This window comes from Sus scrofa, chromosome 6 (genome assembly GCF_000003025.6).
Source record: "Sus scrofa isolate TJ Tabasco breed Duroc chromosome 6, Sscrofa11.1, whole genome shotgun sequence".
NCBI classification, from domain to species: domain Eukaryota; kingdom Metazoa; phylum Chordata; class Mammalia; order Artiodactyla; family Suidae; genus Sus; species Sus scrofa.
Window position 1 is genome coordinate 45,916,834 of NC_010448.4, and position 27,219 is coordinate 45,944,052.

The 27,219-nt window shown below is 41.3% G+C and overlaps 2 protein-coding genes across 10 annotated transcripts in view; both read left to right on the forward strand.

Annotated features, from left to right (window-relative positions):
- Positions 1–10,942, forward strand: part of ZNF566 (zinc finger protein 566) — a 33,793-nt gene extending 22,851 nt beyond the window's left edge. For 4 of the 5 annotated variants that reach the window (XM_021097194.1, XM_021097192.1, XM_021097195.1 and 1 more), the window contains one exon: positions 9,339–10,938. In XM_021097194.1, the coding sequence (XP_020952853.1) occupies positions 9,386–10,363 (978 nt within the window). In that variant the 5' untranslated portion in view covers positions 9,339–9,385 and the 3' untranslated portion in view covers positions 10,364–10,938. Of the gene's footprint in view, positions 1–9,338 lie in introns of all 5 variants that reach the window. The other variant, XM_021097193.1, reaches the window with a different exon arrangement.
- Positions 1–27,219, forward strand: part of LOC110255280 (zinc finger protein 82 homolog) — a 75,535-nt gene that overhangs the window by 22,564 nt on the left and 25,752 nt on the right. For 3 of the 5 annotated variants that reach the window (XM_021097168.1, XM_021097165.1, XM_021097166.1), the window contains 2 exons: positions 20,319–20,495; positions 25,872–26,155. The gene's annotated coding sequence lies outside the window, so the exon portion shown is untranslated. The other 2 variants (XM_021097167.1, XM_021097169.1) reach the window with 2 other exon arrangements.

The following is a 27,219-nucleotide window of genomic DNA, read 5'->3' on the forward strand; positions in this document are numbered from 1 at the left end:
ACAAAATCCAAGATAAACAAGTGAGATAACATCAGACTAAAAATCTGCACTGAAAAGGTATCAGCAAAACAAAAAGGCAACTTACTGAATGAGAGAAAATATTTGCAAATTATATATCTAATAAGTGGTTAATGTCTAAAATATATATACAGAACCCATATAACTCAATAGCAAAAACATCCAATTTAAAAACAGAAGATACAGGGAGTTCTCATCATGGTGCAGTGGAAACAAATCTGACTAGCAACCATGAGGTTACAGGTTCAATCCCTGGCCTCGCTCAGTGGGTTAAGGATCTGGCATTGCTGTGAGCTGTGGCATAGGTTGCAGATGACGCTTGGATCTCGAGTTGCTTTGGCGCTGGTATAGGCTGGCAGCAACAGCTCTGATTAGACCCCTAGCTTGGGAACCTCCGTATGCTATGGGTGAGGCACTAAAAAGGTCAAAAAGACAAAAAATAATAATAAAAACAAGATTTGAAAAGAAATGGAAATTTTAGATGAGATTGGATGTGTTCAGGGTGGTATAGCTGTAGACAAGAAATGAAAATTTTAGAACTGGTAAATATGATGGCCAAATATTTTTAAACCCACTGGATAGGCTCAGTAGGAGAGTGGAGATAACAGAGGAAAATTAATGAACTTGAAGACACAGGAAAAGAAATTAGGCAATCTGAATAACAGGAAAAAAGATGGAAAACTTGTAAAGAATACAACCTCAAGATGAGTTTAATATTTGTATCATTGAAGTCCCAGAAGAGGAAGGGAAAGTTTATTTTATTTTTATTTTTTGCTTTTTAGGGCCGCACATGCAGCATACAGAAGTTCCCAGGCTAAGGGTCAAATCAGAGCTGCAGCTGCCAGCGTATGCCACAGCCACAGCAGTGCAGGATCCGAGCCTTGTCTGTGACTTATACCACAGTTCACCGCAACACCAGATCCTTAAGCCACTGAGTGAGGCCAGTGAGCAAACCCACATCCTCATGGTTACCGGTTGGGTTTGTTACCACTGAGCCACAACAAGAACTCATGTAAAAAATATTTGAAGAAATAATGACTGATCAAATTTGGTGGAAGAAATAACAAACATGTCAATGCAAGAAGCTCAGCCACCCTAAGCAGGATAAACCCAACAAAATCCATACCCACATCATAATCAAGTGCTGAAAATGGATGGCAAAGTATTGGAAGAATTATGGAAAAATAATACATTACTTGTAAAGAAACTATTTGAATGACTGGATTTCTCTTCATAAACCATGGTCAGAAAAGTGGAACAGGAGTTGCAGGTGTGACTCAGAGGGCTAAGGACCTGATACTGTCTCTGTGAGGATGCTGATTGGATCTCTGGCCTCTCTCAGTGGATTAAGGATCCGGCATTGCCACAAGCTGTGGCATAGGTCACAGGTGTGGTATCACCATGGCTGTAGTATATACAGCAGCTACAGCTCTAATTCAACCCATAGCCCAGGAACTTCCATGTGCCACAGTTGCGGCCTTTAAGAAGAGAAATAGAAAATTGAACAATATTTTATTTGCTAAAGAACTGTCAACCCAGATCTCCAAAACCCTTCAGAAATAAAGGTAAAATTAAGAAAACCAATATTGCAAATGTACATGAAAACTGAAACTCTGGCCTGAGCATCCATGTAGAACTAAGAAACAGTGGGGACAGTGGCTAATGAGAGTCTGTACCCTGTCTCAAAGGAGTAAATACTTAAGTCTAAGTTAGCTGTCATTTGAGAATACAGGCCGAGTCCTGCCAGCTAATCCAATCTTGCAAGAAAAGCATGAAATCCATATTTCTATATTAATCCCCTGATATCTCAAGGCTGGTAACTAATACAAAACTTTAGATAACTGTTTGGGCAACACCAAACACAAATGTGTTTCTAGGATACAACCTCATTCATCAGGTTTTTACTTCTGTGTAGTTTTCTTTTTCTTTGAACCTCAGGAATTCTACCAAGATATCTAATTAAAACTCCTCATAAATTCTGCTCAGCAGAGAAAGGAACCATCTGATTATTGACCTTTTTCTTCAGAGGTCCCCTCGTGGCACAGCAGAAACAAATCTGACCAGGAACCATGAGGTTGCAGGTTCGATCCCTGGCCTCACTCAGTGGGTTAAGGGTCTGGCATTGCCGTGAGCTGTGGTGTAGGTCGCAGACGCCAGCTCGGATCCTGTATTGCTGTGGCTGTGGTGTGGGCTGGCAGGTGTAGCTCTGATTCAACCCCTCGCCTGGAACCTCCATATGCTGCAGGTGCGGCCCTGAAAAGAAAAAAAAAAAAAAAATTAATCGTTTTCCTCAACTCTGGGAATTTGTCTTATTGTTGGTTCTGCATCATCACCATATTCTCCTTCTGGAACTCATATTTTACATTTATTTTATTTCCTACATAATCTTCCTTCCCCATGATGCCGTTATCATTTGTCACCATTTCTATCCTTTCTTCTCTCAGAATTTTTTCAAGAATTAAATCTGGTTTTAGTGATGATTGACTTTTCACTGTGGGGTTCGAAAATTTAGCTTATACCCTCTTTCCTCATCCTCCAAATATAATTATACCACAATTTTTAATAAATCATTATTCAGTTCGCCTTAGGCCTGTGTAAATGGTTTTCTTTTCCATGAAGTTAAACTTTGTCTTAACTTTGAGAGTGGCTTAGTTTCCTTTGCATCTGTCACTAACCTCTTTTTAGACATCGTGGTCACTTGTTTGTTTTTTAATTGAGACATCTTCCTCTAACCCTCTGCTCTTCTTCCTTAGGTGCAGTTGTTACATAGCTTTAGTGGATTCCCTTAGGGTTGTCCCATTGATCCCCTTTTTCACTCCCGTTTGAGTGCTTTTTGATTCTCTTCTGTATTTGCATGGATTGGATACTTTTGTATACCTTGACTGTTGGATCTCTTGCCTTCCTTCTTGGTTTGTTTTCTCATTATTATGAAGCACATCTTTCAAAAGCAACCAAGGGAAGTATGTAAAAGAAGTAATAGTATATTTTGTGAGTTCTTGCATGAATAAAAATGTGATTGATAATTTGACTGGAAATGTAATTTTAGATTGAAAACTTCCTTCACATTTTTAAAGGCTTTGCTTAAGAATTTCTAATCTTCTGGTATCTAGTGTTGCTGAGAAGTCCAAAACCCATTCAGGTTTTTTTTTTTTTTTTTTTTTTTTTTTTTTAATTCTTTGAGGCGACCTGTTTAATCTCTTTGGAATCTTTTAGAGTTTATTATTTATTTGTGAGGTTATGATATTTTGTGTTGAGGTATTAATGATGTTGATTTTATTTTTTCATTTGGCTGGGCACTCACTGAGACATTTCATTTTGGAAACTAAAAATCCCTGCAATTTTTCTTCTTTTATTTTGTTTATCATATGTTTCCCATTGTATTCTCTCTTTTTCTCTGTTCTGTATGTTTCAAACCTTGATTGGTCACTTTTTTTTTTTTTTTTTGGCTGCACCCACAGCATGTGGAAGTTCCTAGGCCAGAGATCTAACCTGAGTCACGGCAGTGACAACACCAGATCCTTAGTAGTGGCCACTAACTCCATTTGATCATTTTTTTATATACCATGCTTGGCACTATGTCTGACACATAGTAAAGGCTCAGTAATTTTTTTGAATGAATGAACACTCATAATTCAGATCTTAAATTTCTTTTGCTAGCCCTAGAATTATTTTTTCTCTACTTTTTATATTATACTTACTGTGAGATTTTATGAAGTTCTAATTCTTGTATTAATTCTTATAAAACCATTTTTCATCTTTCACTATTTCTTTCTCTGATATCCTTCTCTTGTAGGATTGTTTTATATTGTTTTTAGAAGCATTCTTATGAATTTTAATTTTTTTCTCCCTTTTTTCTCTTTTTTTATTTTAAGCTCTTTTATTTAATGTTTTCCTGAAATAGCTAATGAATCAAGGCTGTTTGCTCCTATTAAGACTTATTTGAGCCTTAAATGTCTGATTTGAGCTTGTTTGTGGCTGAAGATTTATAGATTTATTGGTGGTGGTCAGTGTAGAGTGAGCTGCCTAGAACAGTTCATTGGCTGACACTACCTATCAGTTCTTTTCTCTTGGGCTGATTTTCTTCAGAATGTAATCCTCTCCTTTCTTTTTGGAATTAGTAAAATAATCTTGGTGTCAGATTCTGAGAGCTTACTGGGTATAGTAGACTGGGGAATCAGCCTGCTGTATGAAGTAGGTTTGAGAATATGGGGTCTGTTTCTTATAGATTTAACATTAATCTTCCTTTTTGCAGGCCCTCATGCACCCTAGTTTCAAAGATAACCTGTTGATTGCATTCTTGAAAATATCTGGCCTTCTACAATACTGCCAATTTGTGACTTAGGTTTCAGGGTTTGTTTTGTTTTGTTTTGTTTTGTTTATGGTTGATACATCATGTATTACTATTCCATCTGTTCTATTTCTAAATTTTTGTTGCTGCTCTTTTTTTCCCCCACTCTTTTCGTCCTCTTGGAGTTTTGTCTTTCATTTAATGTCATTACTATCACTTTAGAGGAGCTTCATGAAAGAAAAGTAATAAATGCATATATTAAATTAAAAAAAAAAAAAAGGAGTTCCCATAGTGGCGCAATGATTAATGAATGGGACTAGGAACCATGAGGTTGAGGGTGCGATCCCTGGCCTTGCTCAGTGCGTTAAGGATCCGGTGTTGCCGTGAGCTGTGGTGTAGGTCACAGACGCCACTCGGATCCCACGTTGCTGTGGCCCTGGCGTAGGCCGGCGGCTACAGCTCCGATTGGGCCCCTAGCCTGGGAACCTCCATATGCTGCGGGAAGCGGCCCTAGAAAAGGCAAAAAGACAAAAAATAAAATAAATGCATGTACTCAGTGTGCCATGTTTGAAAAAATTACGTCCCTTTTTCCTTTTTGTTTTTATGGCTATACCTATGCCATATGGAAGTGCCCAGGCCAGGGATCCAATCCATACCACAACTGGGACTTACACATAGTTGTGGCAATGCTGGATCCTTTAACCCACTGCACTGGGTGAGGGATCAAACCTCCACAGTGACCCAAGCTGCTACAGTTAGATTATTTTTTTTCTTCCTTTTTTGTCCGCCCCATGGCATATGGAGTTCCAGGGCCAGGAATGAGATCTGAGCCACACTTACAACTTGAGCTGCAGCTTCAGCAATACTGGATCATTAACCCACTGTTCTGGGCTAGGGATCGAACCTGTGTCCCAGTGTCCCAAAGACGTTGATCCCATTGCACCATAGCAAGAACTCTGCAGTTGGATGTTTAACCCACTGTGCCAGCAGGAACTCCTGTTCCTTTTTTCTAGAGGAATTTTTTAGATATTTTTCATTAAGGAATATATATTTAAATACTCGATGGAGTTCCCGTTGTGGCGCAGTGGTGAACGAATCCAACTAGGAACCATGAGGTTGCAGGTTCAACCCCTGGCCTTGCTCAGTGGGTTAAGGATCCGGTGTTGCTGTGAGCTGTGGTGTAGGTCACAGACACGGCTTGGATCCCACATTGCTGTGGCTGTGGCTGTGGCTACAGCTCCAATTAGACCCCTAGCCTGGGAACCTCCATATGCTGCGGGAAGCGGCCCTAGAAAAGGCAAAAAGACAAAAACAAAAAAACTTGCTAATTGAGACAGTTAACAAATATTGGTTGATCTTCCAATATGTACCATAACCATGCTCAGAGTTGGATACACATTGATGAAGACAATATACATTTTCTTTGCTTTTGCAGAACTTAAGACCTATTGAGGGAAGGATATTAAATCAATCTAAATAAATAGGTAATTACAAATTGTTAAAATCCTGTTAAGGAAGAGAAAAAATTGCTAAAAGTCTAATTACAAGGAGGGTATAATTTGGTTGTAGAATCAGAAAAGGCCTCAAAAAAGTATGATATTTTTTTTTTTGCTTTTTAGGGCCGCTCTCATGGCATAGGGAGGTTCCCAGGCTAGGGGTCTAATTGGAGCTGCAGCTACCAACCTGCACTACAGCCCCAGCAATGCCAGATCCAAGCCACATCTGCGACCTACACCACAGCTCACAGCAACACCGATCCTTAACCCACTGAGTGAGGCCAGGGATTGAACTGGCAACCTTATGGTTCCTAGTCGGATTCATTTCCACTGCGCCACAATAGGAACTCCTCAAAAAGTATGACCTTTTAAGTAGAGATTTGGAAAGGCAAAAACAATAAGAGAAAATACCATCTGGACATAAGGAAAAGTGCCTAGAAAGGCCTAAACAAGAATTAATAGCTAGGAGCATTTAAAGAGCTACAAAATAGGGCTAGTGTAGACAGGGCTTAGAAACCAAAAGGGAGTGTAGTATGAGATTCGGTTGAAAGGCGGGCAGGAACCAGGTCATTCAGAGCTTTGTAGACTATGTTCAGGAGCTTGGCTTTTATTGTAAAAGCAGCTATCGTATAGTAAAACACCATAGGATTTTAAGCAGAGCTGTGGCAGCCTAGTGACGTGGGTTGCAAACCTCAAGTGGGGAAACTAGGCAGGAAGCTAGTCCACTAGTCCAAGGGAGAGAGATTTTCATATTAAGTATTCTATTGAATATAAAGGGAAGAGGTTCAGGATATATTTAGGAGCACAATTAAGCAGTATTTGCTAAATTACATGAGAAAAAGCGAAAGGTGGTACTAGAATGATCTTGACTTTTGGGGCCTGAGGTTTTCCCTCTAGGTCCATTGTGTGATCTTCAACACACTTCACTTGCCTGCTGTCCCCCTTTGTGTGTGGAAATTCTTCCATAATGTTCTCTCTTAAATACTAAATACTTATTTTATTTATTTATTTATTTATTGTCTTTTCTAGGGCCACTCCCATGGCATATGGAGGTTCCCAGGCTAGGAGTCCAATCGGAGCCATAGCTACCAGCCTACGCCAGAGTCACAGCAACGCAGGATCCAAGCCACATCTGCAGCCTACACCACAGCTCACAGCAACACTGGATCCTCAACCCACCAAGCAAGGCCAGGGATCGAACCCGCAACCTCACAGTTCCTAGTCGGATCCGTTGACCACTGCGCCACAATGGGAACTCCACTAAATACTTATTTTATACCAAGTGTTTTTTCCTATAGTAGTCCAATCTTCACAATGATCATAAAAGTTAGTTATCATTCCTGTCGTATAGACAGACAGTTGGGGGCTTAGAAAGATGAATTGATTTGTCCATAAACTGAATCTTGTACCTCTGATCTTTCAATAATAATACAGTGCCTCCCATTATATTCTGTTCCCTTCTCTTTAACCCTGCAAATGTTGTTATCACTTGATCATCACTGCCACAGTGCTTGTGCTCTTTTTAAGTCTGCTTCTCTTTTTTCCTAAGTTCACAATCACAGAATTCCAAGCACAGTATTTAAAAAATTTTTTTTATTGAAGTATAGTTCATTTCCAATGTTGTGCCAATTTCTGCTGTACAGCAAGGTGACCCAGTCATACATACATATACATTCTTTTTCTTATATTATCTTCCATCATGGTCTATCCTAAGAGATTGGGTATAGTTCTCTGTATTATACAGTAGGACTTCATTGCTTATCCATTCTAAATATAATAGTTTGCATCTACTAACCCCAGACTCCCAGTCCACCCCTGCCCCCTACCCCTTTGGCAACCACAAATTTATTCTCTATGTCTGTTGGTAGGTAGTTTCATTTGTGCCATCTTTTAGATTCCCATATAAGTGAGATCATATAGTATTAGTATGAAAATCTCTAGCTGTATTTATGTTGCTGTGAATGGCATTATTTCATTATGTTTATGGCTGAGTAGTAGTCCATTGTATATATGAACCACATCTTAACCCATTCATCTGTCCATTGGACATTTAGGTTGTTTCCATGTCTTGGCTGTTGTGAATAGTGCTACAGTAAATATGGGGGTGCAAGTATCTTTTTGAATTATAATTTTGCCCAGATATATTCCCAGGGTGAGCTTGCTGGATCATATAGTAGTTGTATATTTAGTTCTCTGAGGATCCTTCATACTGGTTATACCAATTTACATTGCCACCAATAGTGTAGGAGAGTTCCCTTCTCTTCACACCCTCTCTAGCATTTGTTATTTGTAGACTTATTAATGATGGCAAGGCACAGGTTGTTTGTTTGTTTGGTCTGTTTAGGGCCACACCTGCAGCATATGAAAATTCCCAGGCTAAGGGTCAAATTGGAGCTGCAGCTGCCAGCCTATAGCCACAGCAACACCAGATCCGAGCCATGTCTGCGACCTATACCACAGCTCACGGCAATGCTAGATCCTTAACCCACTGAGTGAAGCCAGGGGTCAAACCCGCATCCTCATGGATACTAGTCGGGCTTGTTACAGCTGACCCACAACAGGAACTCCAAGGCACAGTGTTTTTATCAAATCCCAAATATATACCATATCTAGCCACCAAAAAATCCTCCCTATATACCACTCATGGTAGATTCATTCAACACTTGACTTTTCTTAAGATATTCTCCCATCTAGATTGCCACCTTCTATTGGTTAAAGATAAACTAAGCCTTTATTAATGAATCTAGAATCTTAAGCAGTTAGAAACGCCTTATGTTTGTGATTTCCAGTATTGTAGACACCAGTCACATTTGGCTATTGAACACTAGAAATGTGGGTAGTGCCACTGAAGAACTGAATTTGGATTTTTATTTCATTTTAATTATGTAAATTCAAACAGACACATATGCCAGTGGCTACTATAATGGACAATGCAGATCTCACCAGGGCCTGACAAAGCTTTTGTTAAAGGACCAGATAGTAAATATCATAGGCTTGCAGTCAACGTGGTCTCTGTTGCAACTCCTCCTGCCACCATTGCTCAAAAACAGTCATAGACAATACATAAACGAATAAATGTGGCTGTGTTCCAGTAAAACTTCACTTAATTATTGCAGGGCAGCAGTGCATAGTTTGCCAAATCCCTGGAAATCTTCCCTTAGACCTATTCATTTAATCCTATTAAGTACATAGGATCATTTCACTTATTTTATAGTTCACGCTGTGGGGTGCTCTTATATGTATGTTTCCCTATGTTGTGAGATTTTGCATGTGTATCTGTACAATTAGAGTCATCCTGTAACCAGGGAGTCTGAGGCATCTGTATATTTAGCAAGCTTCCCTAAATAATTCTGATTTATAGCAACATTTAGAAACCAGTGGCTTTTTTACTGCCTTCATCTTACTATGTCATCTCTCCTCACTCTTCCTTTCCTGGCCATCTTTTAAAAATTCAGTTTAATTCTCCCATTTTAATTGAAATTTTATTTCTCCCAAACAAGAAAAATGTGAGTGATTGCTTTCATATTTTCTTTCAGTCCTGGAATCAAGATGTGAGACCAAGAAATTATTTCCGAAGAAGGAAATGTATGAAATAGAGTCAGCCCAGTGGGAGATAATGGAAAGACTTTCAAGACATGACCTTCAGTGCTCTAGTTTCAGAGATGATTGGGAATGTAATGGCCAGTTTGAGAAACAGCATGGCCCTCAGGAGGGACATTTCAGTCAACTGATATTCACCCATGAAGGCAGGCCCACCTTTAGTCAACATCCGTCCTTTACATTACAGCAAATCATTAATAATAAAGAGAAATACTGTGCAAGCAAGGAATATAGGAAAACCTTTAGACATGACTCACAGCTTCCCACACATGAAATAATTCATACCATTGAGAAACCCTATGAATGTAAGGAATGTGGGAAGGCCTTTAGACATCCCTCAAGACTCAGTCATCATCAGAAAATTCATACTGGCAAGAAACCCTTTGAATGTAAGGAATGTGGAAAGACCTTTATTTGTGGCTCAGACCTTACTCGACATCACAGAATTCACACTGGCGAGAAGCCCTATGAATGTAAGGAATGTGGAAAGGCCTTTAGTAGTGGCTCCAACTTCACTCGACATCAGAGAATTCACACTGGTGAGAAGCCCTATGAATGCAAAGAATGTGGGAAGGCCTTTAGTAGTGGCTCCAACTTTACTCAGCACCAGAGAATTCATACAGGGGAAAAACCCTATGAATGTAAGGAATGTGGCAATGCCTTTAGTCAGAGCTCACAACTTATTAAACATCTGAGAATCCACACAGGAGAGAAACCCTATGAATGTAAGGAATGTGAAAAGGCTTTTCGTTCTGGTTCAGACCTCACTCGGCATCAGAGAATTCACACTGGTGAGAAGCCCTATGAATGTAAGATATGTGGGAAAGCCTATTCTCAGAGTTCACAACTTATTAGTCATCATAGAAGTCATACTGGTGAGAAACCCTATGAATACAGGGAATGTGGGAAGACCTTCAATTTTGACTCACAGCTTATTCAACATCAAAATTTGTACTGGTGATAAAACAATATATGAAATGTATGGGAATGCTTTTAATTACAGCTCAAAATTATTCAGTTATTCAGCAAAAGAGACTTTGATAATGGATCCCTCTACATAGAATAATGTAGAAACATCTTAATTGTTGACTGCAGCTTGTTCAGCCCAAGAAAAATCATTCAGGAAAAGCACCCCATCAATACATTTTGGAAACCCTTTAATAAAAGCTCCTATTTCTCTTGCCATCAGATAGTTCAGTCTAGTATTGAAAGTGGCAACGGCACTTTGGGGACCTTTCCAACCTTATCATGAGCATCAGAGAATACATCCTGAAATGAAATCCTGTGATTTTCATTTTCTTTCTTCCAATTACATTCTTAGTCTTTTAATCCATCTTAAATTTGTATGACTGTAAAGTCCATCTATTTACATCATGGTTTGTAAAATGCCTTTATAAGATACCTTCAATATCCAGGAGAAGTGACCTTTTTATTTTTGAAGATGGCTTATTCCTTTTGCTCTTTACAAAATTTAGACTTCCTTATTGTAAAAACCTTCATGAACAACTTACCACTCAGTAAATAGAGATCTTTTACTATCTTCATGGTGTTTCCTTGTGTTCCTATAGTGTCATTTCATCAAATTGCTATTGATAGACATTGTAGTTTCCTCCAGAGTTTTTGCCTTTAAACACCGTGCCCTGACATTCTCCCTAGGTATGTCTTTGTATCATATCTTTTATTTGAATTGCAGAAATAATGCATCAGTGTATTTCCCTTATAATAGATTGAAACATTACAAATAAGGCCTTTGACCACTATCCTTGTATCCAATTCCATTCTCAAAGGATAGTCTATCTGCTTAGTAGATTTTCATTCCCGAGCATTTGTCTGTGTTTTTATATGTATATGTCTTGGTAGAAATTATAAAATGGGGCTAATTATAATACCCACCTCATAATTTTGTGTGAGGATCAAATAAATTAAAACACATAAAGAGAGCTGTATTCAATGTCCTATGACAAATTACAATGGAAAAGAACATTTTTAAAGTATATATGTATAACTAAATCACTTTGCTATACAGCAGAAATTAACACAACATTGTAAATCAACTATACTTCAATTTTTTTTTTAAATAATTCTTTTAAAAAACACAAAGTGCTTAGAATTGCCCCTGTCATATAATAAATAGCTACACACACAATGTTGGTCATTGCTATTGTTGCATTGTCATTAGTATTATTGAAAAGCAACTTTCTACAGAACTTACTCAACATCAGACAGAATATATAATTGAAAAAAGACAGGGTAATAAATTAAATTTTTACATCAATAGTTCCTATGGAACATGAAGTAATCGTGGGTATAGGTGGGGAAAGTAATAATTGTAATGAGTAGGAAAGGCTATATTCAGGCTGGTATCCTTTTTACTGCATCATATAATACCTAATATATAAAAACAATACAGATAAAACATTGGTGACACTGATGAAAATGTGTGAAAAGACAAACAGCATTATGTTTGAAAAATGGGTATATAAAGAGAGGAACCTTATAGTTATTGATTTTAAATGTTATACCAAATACAATGCTATCAATACATTTGAAAACATAAACAAAAAAATTTTTAGGGAAACAAAAATGACCAGTAATGCACTCAAAGAGAATTAGGACTCTTGGAAGACTCTCTCTCTCCCTCTTTCTTTTTTTTTTTCTTTTTTCTTTTTTTTTGATCTTTTTTAGGGCCACACTCAGCATATTGAAATTCCCAGGCTAAGGGTCGAATTGGAGCTGTAGCTGCTGGCCAGGTTCGTTTCCACTGAGCTACAACGGGAGCTCCTTGGAAGACTCTTATAAGCAGAGGTAAAAGGGGAAATTTAGCATGAGATATAGAGGCTGTTACTAATGAAGCACCAAACCCAGTATCTTTCCAGGCAAACTTTTTTTTTGTTGTTATCTTTTTGTCTTTTTGCCATTTTCTTGGGCTGCTCCCGAGGCATATGGAGGTTCCCAGGCTAGGAGTCCAATCGGAGCTGTAGCCACCAGCCTGCGCCACAGCCACAGCAGTGCGGGATCCGAGCCGCGTCCTACACCACAGCCCTCGACAACACCAGATCTTTAACCCACTGAGCGAGGCCAGGGATCGAACCCCCAACCACATGGTTCCTAGTCAGATTTGTTAACCACTGAACCACCACGGGAACTCCCAAACTTTTCTTTTTAATTGGGGTAGATATAATTGATATCAACAGTATATTAGTTTCAAGGGCACAACATAATGATCTGATATTTATATGTATTGGGAAATGACCACCACAGTAAGTCTAGTTAACATCTGCTACCATACACACAGAATATTTTCTCTTGTGATGAGAACAGGCAAAATTTTATCTGGTGGTCAAGGAACTATAGTTATAGAGAAGTAGACATCTTGTAACATACTCTAACATAATCCTGATGTTAGATTATGAAGACACCAAAAAGGAAGTGGTTTTTTAGGGTTCCATGAAGATATATACAAGCATACTAAAGAAAATAGTAAATTCTAGGTATCAAATGAATAATAGAAAAGCACCTGTTTGGGACAGGAGCTAGAGAGAATCTCCAGTGCCCAGTCCCAGCCAACAAGTGTGGCCTTCTTTTGCCAGCTCTTCTGAGTTTTGGGGAGAATCCAGCAATCTACTTTTTTTTTTTCCCACTGTGTGATTGTCCTTGATTTTTTTTTTTTTTTTTTTTTTGTCTTTTTGCCATTTCTTGGGCTACTCCCGAGGCATATGGAGGTTCCCAGGCTAGGGGTCTAATCAGATCTGTAGCTGCCAGCCTACGCCAGAGCCACAGCAACACAGGATCCGAGCCGCGTCTGCGACCTACACTACAGCTCAGGGCAACGCCAGATCCTTAACCCACTGAGCAAGGGCAGGGATCGAACCCAAAACCTCATGGTTCCTAGTCTGATTCGTTAACCACTGTGCCACAATGGGAACTCCTTGTCCTTGATTTTTTTAAATGGCAGCTCAGGTCTTTAAAAGTAAAAAACAATGGTTTGGACCAAAAAGACATTGACTGCAAGTAGCAGATGACCTATAGGTTACTTTTGTTCTGGATGCTAGAGCAGTGAGTTTGCAAAAGGCTCATAGAAGTTAAGTAGTGCAAATCCCTTGGCTCCAAGGAAATTTAAAGGGTGGAGGGAGGAGGCAGGAGAATAGTATAATACAAAATAACTTATCCAGAATTTCTTGGACATGAAAAGTATTTTCAGGAGTTCCCATTGCAGCCCAGCAGAAATGAATCCAACTAGGAACCATGAAGTTGCAGCTTCAATCTCTGGCCTCGCTCAGTGGGTTAAGGATCTGGCATTGCTGTGAGCTGTGATGTAGATCACAGATGTGGTTTGGATCCCTCGTTGCTGTGGCTCTGGTGTAGGCCAGTGGCTACAGCTCCGATTAGACCCCTAGCCTGGGAACCTCCATATGCTGCAGGTGAGGCCCTAAAAAGGACCAAAAAAAAAAAAAAAAAAAAAAATTTTCAGAAATAAAGTAGCTAAGTTCCAAATACAAATATAAATACTTTTTAAGAACTTGATCTAGCCTCATGTTTTCTACATGCAGTTTTTTTTTAATTTATTCTCAACATCATGTCAGTTAAAATAAGATGTATTTTAATATGTTGTATATCCCATTTTTTTGACTGTACCCACAGCATGAGGAGATTGCCAAGTCAGGAATGGAACCGGCACCACAGCAGTGACCCAAGCCCCTGCAGTGACAGTGCCAGATCCTTAACCTGCTGCACCACAAGAGAACTTATGTATATCCCATTCTTGAGTTTTATATATATATATAAATATATACAGCCGAAAATTAAAAAAATAAAGAGCTGGAGTTCCCACTGTGGCACAGTAGCTTACAGATCCAGGGTTACTGCAGCTATGGTATAGGTTGCAGCAGCAGCTCAGAATTGATCCCTAGCCCAGGAACTTCCATATGCCATAGGTGTGGCCAAAAAAAAAAGAGTTAACTTATTGAGATAAAAAATTAGCCAGACCATCACCATTTTGCACTAGCAGCAAATATGTCGCTGAAATTATGTATTCTGTCTTATTTTTATTTTTTCTTTTTCAACCACCCTAATGATATATGGAAGGTCACGGACCAGGGATCAACTCCAAGCTGGACCTGTGGCCTACTCGACAGCTGCAGCAACACTGGATTTTTTTTTTTTTTTTTTTTTTTGTCTTTTTGCCATTTCTTGGGCCGCTCCTGCAGCATATGGAGGTTTCCAGGCTAGGGGTCGAATTGGAGCTGTAGCCACCAGCGTACGCCAGAGCCACAACAATGTGGGATCCAAGCCATGTCTACAACCTACACCACAGCTCACGGCAACGCCGGATCCTTAACCCACTGAGCAAGGGCAGGGACCGAACCCGCAACCTCATGGTTCCTAGTCGGATTTTTTAACCACTGTGCCACGACGGGAACGCCCCTGGATTCTTAACCCACTATGCCAGGCCAGGGATCTAACTGGCACCTCCACAGAGAGAGTTGGATCATTTACCCACTGTGCCACAGCGGGAACTCCTGTATTCTGTTTTAGACTAAGAGTCAGCAAACTTTATTTTTTTAAATAAATTTTATTGGCGTATAAAGGGCTTACAATGTTGTGTTAGCAAACATTCTGTAAAGAGCCAGAAAGTAAATACTTTACCCTTTCTAGGCCATACTATTTCTTTCTTTCTTTCTTTCTTTTTTTTTTTTTTTTTTTTTTTTGGTCTTTTTAGGGCTGCACCCGTGGCATGTGGAGGTTCCCAGGCTAGGGGTCGAATCAGAGCTGTAGCCGCTGGCCTATGCCAACGCCACATTCCAGCAGCATCTGCAGCTTATACCACAGCTCATGGCAACACCAGATCGAGGCCAGGGATTGAACCTGAATTCACATGGATGCTACTCTGATTCCACTAAGCCATGACGGGAACCCCCGTATTTCTGTTACAACTACTCAACTCTGCCATGATAGTGTGGAAGCCTACTAAAGTTTTCTTAAGAAATTTTTTTTTCTTTTGTCTTTTTAGGGCCGCACCCACAGCATATGGAGGTTCCCAGGCTAGGGGTCTAATCAGAGCTGTTGGGATCCTCAACCCACTGAGCAAGGACAGGGATTGAACCCACAACCTTATGGCTCCTAGTCGGATTCATTTCCGCTGTGCCAGGATGGGAACTCCTTCTTAAGAAATCTTGACATTAATAATAATAATAATAATAAAAGTTCCCATTGTGGCTCAGTGGTAATGCATCCAACTAGTATGCATGAGGATACAGGTTCTATCCCTGGCCTCTCTCAGTGGGTTAAGTCGGCACTGCCATGAGCTGTGGTGTGGGTGACAGATTCCCCTCGAATCCTGAGTTGCTGTGGCTGTGGCGCAGGCCTACGGCTACAGCTCCAATTCAACTCCTAGCCTGGGAACGTCCATATGCCACAGCCCCAAAAAGACAAAACAAATCAAAAAGAAACTTGTCCCACAGCTTAGCTTCTTTTAGATTTAGGTTAGTGTTTTGAGATGGATCTTTTCCTATGCCTCAATTTTCATGCTCATCAAGCAGTTTCCTACATCAGATAGAAACTATTTGTGGAAAGAAAATCTATATATCCAGTTACAATAAATCTGTCCTTCCGTGCCCCACTCTTTTTTCTTAGATCCCATGTCAAAGGACTTTAAAAAACAAAACAAAACATTGAGCTGCTTTATCTTTTTACCAGGCATGAAAACATAAAATACTGCATAGTCAATATGAGATAAGTAGAGTGAGTGAAGTGTCTGCAAATGGGAGGATTAGCAATGATAAGGCTATTTCATTCTAATGTTTTGCATTAATATAGAATGAGAACTAAGTGAAATTTTCTATTCTTCAGTGTGCATATGTTAAGTCATCTATTAAGTTCCTCACCTAAAATTAGAGATAATGCATTTGCTCCAAATCAATGAAACACTGCCAAGAAAAAGAAAATATCAGTCTCTCTGCTCCTCTCCATTCCTTACTCCCTTCCCCTCTGTCCATTCTGTTCTGAGTAATGTCTAAACCTCATGTATATCTCCCATGTATTTCTTGGTGCTTAAACATGAACACAAATAAATTCTTTATTTTAGTATATTTTTACCAACAAATGGATGATACTTTATACATTTCTCTGTAATTTGCTTTTGTACATTCAACTGTACTTTGTGGATTTTTCTTTCAAGTCAGTAAATGATGAGTGAACTTAGTCTGAATGGTTACAGTATATTCCACAGTATGCTTGTACCAATACCTATCTAACTATGGTATTTCCCTAGTTCTGATATTTCAGATTGTCTCCTCTTTGCCATTTAAAATTAGTGCTGGGAGTTCCCTGATGGCCTCACGGTTGGGGAATCAGCATTGGCACTGCTGTGACTCAGGTTCAGTCCCTGGCCTGGGAACTTCCACATGACGTGGGCACTGCAAATAAATAAATAAATAAATAAAATTAGTGCTACAATAAACTTTCCCATATTGTATTCTTGTCTATTTATTTTTATTTCTATAAAATGTTACCCCCCCAAAAAATAAATAAAATAAAATGTTACACAAATCATTTCCAATATTTTCCATGTTTCTCAGGAAAGCGTTGCTTACGGAAAAGTTCAGAGGATCTATTACATATTAAATGTTCATATCGGGAGCTCCCGTCGTGGCTCAGCAGAAACGAATCTGACTAGCATCCATGAGGATGCAGGTTCGATCTCTGGCCTTGCTGAGTAGGTTAAGGATCTGGCATTGCCAAGAGCTGTGGTGTAGATCGCAGACCTGGCTCAGATCCCGCATTGCTATGGCTGTGGTGTAAGACAGCAGCTACAGCTCTGGTTTGACCCCTAGCCTGGAATCCTCTATATGCCATGGGTGTGGCCCTAAAAATACAAAAAAAAAAAAAAAAAAAAACCTAAAAAACAAAAAGCAAAAAGAAAGTTCATATCCTCATATCTATTTTCCAGCAGTCTTAGATTTACACTTCTCAGTAACTTATGAGATACATATATTATAAATGTGTAGTTTATATTTGAAAAGACAACTGTTTATTCACTAGAATTAGATTTTTTTATCCAGATCCAATAAAAGTCTCATTGGAATTATATTTTGAATTATTAAATTTAGGTACAGAGTATCCCAAATGAGTGCACAATTGACTCAGTGGATAGTCTTTAATATATATGTATGTCTTGAAATTTCTTTGACAGCCTTCATCCTCCATACCCTCTAATACCTTTATAATGTACATATAATATCTACCCTTATACTTAAAATATGCTACTAATATCTGAAAGTCTAACATTTTATTAGGGTATTGATTATAAAGTGATAGATTCTTTTGACCTTTTATAATGTGCAGATAAAGGTATATACCCATCTCACCGTAATATTTTATTTTCTTGTCTGATTTCATGTTGTAGACCTGATGACAGTGGATTTTGAGCAGAACCTTTTCCTTTTTTTTTTTTTAATCATATTTTCCCCATTCTTACAGATTGAAATGTTGAATTTTGAAGATAATTTCCCCTTCTTATTTTCATCCCTATTCTTGTTTGTGTTTCATAACAGAAATGATTTATTTCCTTGGTGAAATGTGTTAAAACACATAAATTACCTCCCTTTATTTGACTCTGAATCTCTGTTTCCTGGGGCAGGCTACAATGCTCCATGCTAGCATTGCAGACCCAGTCCTCTGCTTGCAAATGTCCCAGTATGCAGGGTAGGAATGAAATACTAGGACACACATTTTAACTCCAAATTCAGGCTGCCTTTTTCAATAAAGCATTACAAATAAAAATGGTATTTCTCAGTCAGTCAAGAAATCAAAAGTAGAGAGTTTTTGGTTTTTGTTTGTCTTTTTAGGGCTGCACCCACAGCATATGGGGGTTCCCAGGCTAGGGGGCAAATTGGAGCTGTAGCCGATGGCCTACACCAGAGCCACAGCAACACCAGATGCGAGCCGTGTCTGCGACCTACACCACAGCTCTTGGCAATGCCGGATCCTTAACTCACCCATTGAGGCCAGGGATAGAACCCGCATCCTCATGGTTCCTAGTTGGATTTGTTAACCACTGAGCCATGATGGGAACTCCTGTTTTTGTCTTTTCTAGGGCCGTTCCCTTGGCATATGGAGGTTCCCAGGCTAGGGGTCGAATCAGAGCTGTAGCCACCGGCCTACACCAGAGCCACAGCAACACGGGATCCGAGCCGTATCTGAGACCTACACCACAGCTCACGGCAATGCTGGGTCCTTAACCCACTGAGCAAGGCCAGGGATCGAACCTGCAACCTCATGGTTCCTAGTCGGATTCATTAACCACTGCACCACGTCGGGAACGCTTTCTTTTCTGAGTTAACACCTCATTTCTGAATTTTTCTGGCTCTAATTTGTATTGTCCTTACATAGTTTGTATAATTTCCTAAATGCAATATTAGTTCATTTTGAAATAGTAGGCTCCAACTTTGATCTTTTGTGGGCATTGCTTTATGATATACTTTCATTGTCTGTAAGGATGTTATTGTGTTGCTTATCTCTCTCTCTTTTATGAAAGAGTAACTTTTATGGAATTTGTCTGATACTTTTCTGCAACTTATTTTTATAGGGTAGTTTCCCTGAACCATTAATGCTTTTCTGCCTTTTAAGACATACTGTCAAAAATTAACTGAATCTTTTCAGAATGACTCTGCATCAACAATATGAGTTCTGGAGTTCCTGTCGTGGCGCAGTGGTTAACGAATCCGACTAGGAACCATGAGGTTGCGGGTTTGGTCCCTGGCCTTGCTCAGTGGGTTAACGACCCGGCGTTGCCGTGAGCTGTGGTGTAGGTTGCAGACTCGGCTTGGATCCCTCGTTGCTGTGGCTCTGGTGTAGGCCTGTGGCTACAGCTCCAATTTGCCCCCTAGCCTGGGAACCTCCATATGCCATGGGAGTGGCCCAAGAAATAGCAAAAAGACAAAAAAAAAAAAAAATGGAGTTCTGATCTGTGCTTTAATTCACTGAAAGTCTCAGAGGTTATTAAGGTAGAGGACTGCTTGCCCTTAAACTAGATCCTTTACCCTAGCACTCTTTCCATTCTGCTGAATTTTTCCCCGAACCATTTTATTTCTTTTTTTTTTTTTTTTTTTTTTTTTTTTTTTTTTTTTTGTCGTTTTGCTATTTCTTTGGGCCGATCCCGCGGCATATGGAGGTTCCCAGGCTAGGGGTCCAGTCGGAGCTGTAGCCACCGGCCTACGCCAGAGCCACAGCAACGCGGGATCCGAGTCGAGTCTGCAACCTACACCACAGCTCACGGCAACGCCGGATCATTAACCCACTGAGCAAGGCCAGGGACCAAACCCGAAACCTCATGGTTCCTAGTCGGATTTGTTAACCACTGCGCCACGACGGGAACTCCTATTTCATTTGTTTTAATTTTTATCTTTTTAGGGCCACACCCGTGGCACATGGAGGTTCGAAGGCTAGGGGTCCAATTGGAGATGTAGCCACAGGCCTGCGCCACAGCCACAGCAACTTGGGATCGAGCCACACCTACAACACAGCTCATGGCAATGCTGGACCCTTTAACCCACTGAGCAAGGCCAGGGATAGAACCTGCATCTTCATGGATACTAGTCAGATTCGTTTCCATTGAGCCACAGTGGGAACTCCCAGAACCATTTTAGACAGAGGCTTATTCAGGATTTTTTTTTTTCAGTCTACAGAGCTCCTTCTTCTACAGGTTTCACATAGTGTTGACATGTGTTATATATGTATGCATTATACACACACATATATACACATACATATATATATTTATACATACATATGTGTGTATATGTGTGTGTGTTCATAGATGATAGATAGACAGACAGACAGATAGATAGATAGATAGATATAGTGGCTGTTTGAGATTTCCATGCTCAATAATTCCATTCTTTGCATTTTCTCCTCAGGGAGGAACTTTCTCCTGGAAAGGACTTGGGCCTGTCTACTTGGAGGCTTCTCACAGGCAAGACTTCACCAGCCCCTTCAGTTCTCCCTTCGTGGACTTGTGCTCTTCTCCCAATGGTGTAGGCAAAGCTGTGTCCCATTTCAGCTGTTGTTCTCAGCTTAGCCCTCTGTGGTTTCCAGTGAGTATCTGTTTTAGTGTTCTCTGGTTTTCAGGTTATTTCAGACGCCCAATTACTTCACTTGGCTGCAACCTACAACACAGCCTTTGGCAATGCCAGACCCTTAACCCACTGAGCAGGGCCAGGGATTGAACCCTAGTTTGTATCTCATGGATACTAGTCAGGTTCGTTACCACTGAGCCACAATGAGAACTCCCCAGATTGTCTTTTTTTTTTTTTTTTTTTTTTTTTTGTCTTTTTGCCATTTCTTGGATCACTCCTGTGGCATATGGAGGTTCCCAGGCTAGGGGTCCAATCGGAGCTGTAGCTGCCAGCCTATGACAGAGCCACAGGAACGCAGGATCTGAGCTGTGTCTGCAACCTACACCACAGCTCACGGCAATGCTAGATCCTTAACCCACTGAGCAAAGCCAGGGATCGAACCTGCAACCTCATGGTTCCTAGTCGGATTAGTTAACCACTGAGCCATGACGGGAACTCCCAGATTGTCAATTTTGATAAGACATTTTCATCATAACTTCCTTTACTTCTTTAAGTATGGCTTTACTTGTTTTTTTTTTTTTTTGACATTTATTATGGCTACTTTGATGTTTTTGTGTTACGTATAATATTGGACCTTATTAGTGATATTTTCTGTTGGTTGCTTTTTTTCCCCTGTGTTTGGGTCACACTTTCTGGTTTCTCTGTGTGCATCACAATTTTTTTGTTGGAAACCGAATATTTTAGGGGCTGAAGACTTCATCAAGATGTCATTGTAGGTCATTTCCTACTTCAACCCCTCTCACAAGAAGAGCAGTCAGAAACTATACAGAGATAGGACATTATTGTGAAATTCCCAGAACCCAGGGTTGAAGTTGAAGCACCCTGCTTGCCTGCAAAGAACCACCTTAGAAGGGTAAAAAGAGTGCCTCCCTTTTGACCACATTGCCCCTGCCCCAGGCCAGCACAGCATTATACCAAGAAGCACTCCCACCAGGCCTACAGTTCCTCCAGTGGGAAAAAGAGAACCCTGAGTGGACATCCGGCTTCCTCAGCATCGTAGGACACTTCCTGGGAAATCCACCAGGTCTTACCTCTTGGGATTCGCTGGGTGAGTCTGTGGAGTTCCACCACAAGGGATTAGGTAGAGGTGCAGAAGAAAGGCAGACAAAGAAGCAACGAGCATTTAGATCTTCACAGACTATGTTTCTGCTTACAGCCAGTACCTGAGCAGAGATCCCAGCCAGTAGTTTGCCCACCTGCAAAACTGAGCCAGTGGTCTCATGGCCAGGGAGCTTGGTTGGCAGTTCTGCCTGATTTGGATCCCCAGCCAGTAGGCTGTGCCGGCCCATTCTCAGGCAAGGGAGGAAATTCACGGCCCTGCCCAACTACTCAGCATAACTACCAGTCTCACCCCACCAGGAAACCTGGCCACAGACACCGAGGACCCATGGAGCACATTCTTTGACCTATCCAGGCAGGGCTGCAAATTAACAGTACCACCCAACTGCTGAGCATAATGTCTAGCCCTGCCCCTTTAGGAAGCATAGCCACAGACACCTGGCAGCCACAGAGCACATCTTACAGCCTACCTGGGCAGAGGAGCAAATTTGTAGCTCCACCCAAGATCTGAGCATGGCATCTAGTCTCATCCCTCTGGGGAGTGTGGCTTTGGATGCTTGGCAGCTGTGGAGAACATCCTATGCCTCGCTGAGTCAGAAGCCAAGCTAACTGCCCTGCCAATCTCTTGAGCGTAACCTCTGGCCATGCATAACCAGGGAGCCTGATCAATGACCCTGGGCAGCCTTTGAGACCAGCCTACGGTACTGCCCAACCACAGAGCCTAGTGTACAACTAACTCCACCCAGCAGCAGAGCCTGCCCAATTACTGAAAACAGCCTGCAGCCTCCCCTAGGCAGGATGCTCAGCCAGTGACACCACTCAATTGCAGAGCACAGACTGTGGCCCCACTTAGTCAAGGAGCTTGGACAGTAACCCAGCCTGGAGCACAGTTTCTAGTCCCATTCAACTGTGGGGTACAGCAGGAATCCCTGCCTGACCAGAGGGCCTGACCAATGACTTTGTCTGGTAGTAGAGCACAGCCAATGGTGTGCCCAATCTCAAAGCCCAGCCTGCAGCCCCACCCAACTTTGGGGCACAACCTGCAGTCCCTGCTGATTGCAGAGTATAGACTGAGGCCCCATCCTACCATGAAACCCGGCTGGCCTATGGCCCTACCTGAACAGCAGCATCTAGTCAGGAAGCACAGCCTGAGGCCCACCCAACCAAGATCAATTTGCAGGGCACAGCCTGCAACTCTGCCCAATCACAGAATCCAACCAGTGGCACTGCCCTGAAAGGGATCACAGCCTGCTATCCCATGTGACCAGAAGTGATTGCAGAACCCAGTTAGTTGTCCCACCCAAGAGTAGCCACCAGCCCTACCAGATAAGGGAGCACACCCAGCAGGCCCACTTAAATGCAAAGCCCGATAAATTTGTTATAGTTTTACCCCAGCAATGGCTAGCTGTCATGCCATGAAGCTATATTTGTTTTAATGACGTCACTGCCTTACCCAATTGCAAGTGCTACCTGATAGGGAAGGAGACAATAGAAATGAACTTGAACTTAAAGGAAAGCACCATACTATACAAAATCCTCATCAAAATCAAATATTGTAAATGTATTTGAAGCAGATTTCACCATCATGTAAAACAAACTTCTTAGCTAGCATTCGTCTATAAAGAGGAGCTTTCCTTTTTGATTATTTTTTCTATTATTTGTATTTAATTAATCATAATTAATTACAGACTTTATTGATGGTACAGGAAAATAATGATTTCAAGTAGGTTTTGCTTTGTTTTTGAGGGCCTCATCTATGGCATATGGCTAGGGGTTGAATTGGAGATGGAGCTGCCGGCCCACAACACAGCCACAGCAACTCGGAATCCAAGCCACGTTAGCAACCTACACCACAGCTCACAGCAATGCCAGATCCCCAACCCACTGAGCGAGGCCAGGGATTGAGCCTGTATCCTCACTGATACTAGTTATATTCGTTTCCACTATGCCACAACAGGAACTCTGATTTCAAGTAGTTTTTAAACACTCTAATTGTATAATTAAGAGGGATATACTCTAAAACAGGAGCTGGCAAACTTTCTCTGTAAGAGATCAGACAGTAAATACAGTCTATTCTTATTATTTGCAAATTCCATATTTGTGAACTTACCTACTCGTTAAAATTCATTTGTAACCCCAGAGTCCCATGTCCTCAGCTTCAGTCAAATAAGGGAACCTCTGCCCTCGTTTCAGTTCTTATACTGTAAACAAGTATCCTTTTTACAGGCTGATTAGTATCACCTTTTTCTCCTCATTTTTGTGCTTTTTATTGGTGACTTTGCTGTTTAAAATGGTCCCCAAATCTATGCAGAAGTGCTGGCTAGTGTTCCTAAGGGCAGGATGGCTGTGATGTGCCTTACAGAGAAAATATGTGTTAGATAAACTTCATTCACCAATGTTATAGTGCTGTTGGCTTTGAGCTCAGTAAATCAACAATATATGTGTCTGACAGAATGCATGAAACAATGTTATGTATTGATTGGTTGAGGAAAAATGTTGTGACTAGATGCTTATAGGAAACTAACACTGTATTTCTGCTAGGAGCAACAGGTTACTGATTCATTGTTTGCAACAGCTTTATAAAATTGACAGTATTTTAAGCTATAGGCCATTCAGCCTATCTACTCAATTCTGGGAGTTCCTTTGTGGTCTAGTGGTTAGATCTGGCAATTTTACTGTGGTTTGGGTTCAATCCCTGGTCTGGGAACTGAGATCTCACATCAAGCTGCTGCACACCACAGCCAAAAAACAAAACAAAACAAAAAAAACAGAAAAAGGAATTCCCATTGTGGCTCAGTGGTAATGAACCCAACTAGTATGCATAAGGATACAGGTTTGATCCCTGGCCTGGCTCAGTGGGTTAAGGATCCAGTGTTGCTGTGAACTATGGTATGCAGGTTGCAGATGAGGCTCGGATGTTGAGTTGCTGTGGCTGTGGCATAAACAGGAAGCTGCAGCTCCAATAAACTTCCATATGCCACAGATGTGGCCCCAAAAGCAAAGCAAAGCAAAACAAAACAAAAAAACTCCTACTCAAGTCTGCCCTTGTATTTCAAATGCAGTCATAGACAATACATAAAGGAGCATGGCTACGTTCCAATAAAACTTTATTTAAGGACATTAAAATCTGAAATAAATAAAATCACAAAATCTTCTTCTTCTTCTTCTTATTGTTTTTAAAACAAAGAGAAATACACCATATACACTTACTAGCTATACAACGGGTGTCAGGCCAGATTTGGCCTGCAAGCTTAGTTTGTCAACCTCTGCTTTAAAAGAACTACAATCTAAAATTCTCTTTACTAGCTTTATTGTTACTAATGATATTGGTACTGCAGTTTTAAACTACTTTATGGAAATTCTAGGCTACTGCATATAAATATGTTAATACTACTAGGAACTAGGATTTCTGTTAGAGACAAGAAGCAGAAATACAAAAGGTAAGAATAAAACCCTGTAATGTTAAATTTGACTTAGTAATGTCAGTAGGAACACATGCTTTGAGTCTTAAGTTTCTTAACCTTTAACAGCGGGAAAAGAGTGTCTGATCTAGAATCCAAGATATCTAACTTCCTAATCCTGGAATTTCCTTTGAAAACTTATTTTTAAAGCATTGCTTATTTGCATGCTTCTCCATAATAAACCTGTGATTAAATGTAAAATAAATATTTAATTTTTCAGAAAAATCTGTTTTTTCACTAAATCCTTCAGTAAAGCTGACGCTCCTTGAAAAGGCAACATTCCTTTCCCTGTTTCAGAGTTGAGGAGAGTGAGGCTCTGGGTTTTACATCCCGACAGCCAACTCCACATAGTCCTGCCGGAACACACCAGAAGCACACACACTCACCACACAATCAGACATGTTTCCCAGACACATACTGAGTGACTCACATGCACGGCCTGCAGGGAAGGCCCAAGGAAAAGAAATCTATCACAGAAATGTTCAGTCAATTCCAGCCACGTTCACAGAAACGCAACCTCATGCACCCACAGTCAATCCCATCATCTCACAGGCCCCCATAACATTTTCAGTCCTACACAGCAAGATACAATTCCAATCATAAAATTTTCATAAACCGCACTCCAATCCCCATCGCATCATCTCAAACACAACCAGCCACATTCAATGACACAAAAAATCGCACCCAGAAGCACTCCAAAGGCAGATACACAAGTGCTGTCCCTGATAACAAACATCCCCCGCTGGCCCCACGGAGAACCCTATTTATATACACACATCCCGGTGAAAGGAGGACGTCTTTCTTCCCCGTCCAGCTCCAGGCCCTGTCGCGACTTCTTCAGGACAAAGAGCCAAGGACCCCGCCCCTATTGCGATCCAACTGGATCTCCAGGTCACTCCACGCAGGTCACGCTACGAGGAGTCCTCACTGGTGCCTCGCCTCCTGGGGCGTGGCCGCGCCTGCGCACTCAGTACGTGCCGCCCGAACTCCCAACAACCTCCGCGCGCGGCCCGTTAGGCTCCTGGGCTGTGGACTTACCTGGGTTGCCGCGCCCTCCCTCCCACTGGGCATCACTGAGAGACGGGTTCCGCGCCCCAGGTGAGCAGCCCTGGCTCGGAGCGTTTGTTTCAGCAATTGGTAGGAGCGGCGTTGCAGCCCGAGGATGAGGAGAGGGAAAGGAAGCGCTCCAGCACCACCGAGCGTTGGGAGCCCGGTACCTCAGCCCTTAGTGTGCTTGAGAACAGCGGTGGTGTAACGGTATGGTGTGGCTGTGGGTGTGACTGGACCGGGGTGTGACATCCGGACTGTGCGCGGTTGTGACGCTGGAACTAGTGGGTGATGGCGTTCGTGCGGCCGAATTGGGTGCAGAGCCTCTTGTGTGACCGAAGGTTGCCGTGCACTGAGTGACTCCGACCCTAGCGTCACTGCTGAATCGTCAGCCCGACACTGAGAAATGGCCCCCAATTAGATACCTGAGAGCCAGAGAAAAGACCCCCAGCGAAAAGGTTCAAACCCGTCTTGGGATAGGCATGTTAGAACGAAACTTGCGCTCCAGGCTGGGTCCTGGGGGTGTTCCCCCAGCAATACATCCTCGGGCGCGCGCGGACCCACACGCACGTATTCACACACAGCTCAGACCCATCCAACTGCAGATTTCAGAACCACGGAATTCCCTCTCTCAAGTCCGACTCTAGTCCCGCCCCTCCATGCCCCCTACCTTTTCTTTAATGCTGGAAAGGGTCAATACTTTTCATTTGACTTAACTCTGGATACGTGTGGGTGGTGGATGGGTGGGAACAGGTGTAGTTGTGGCGTGCACTAATGTAGCCAGGGTGGGCTGGGCTTCAAAGAAAGACTTACATTGTTTTAAGATTCTCTTCTTTCTTAGTCCTGTCAGACTAAGAAAAGGGCTCTGAGGAGGAGGAACGAATTGAATTGCTGTTTCCCACTTAAAAATCAAAGTCAAGACGAATGCCTATTAACTCTTGTTCTGTGAAATGCATTCTTATTTTTGAGGACGTGGGCATATTTGCTTCTTTCTTCCTGGTACGACCTGTCTATTAACTTGATATTTAGTTCCTCTCCATAGTGCCAATATGCATATGTCCATGTGGCAAATATTTCCCCTTACTTTGAGAACTTTCTTTTTATAACTGTGTGTA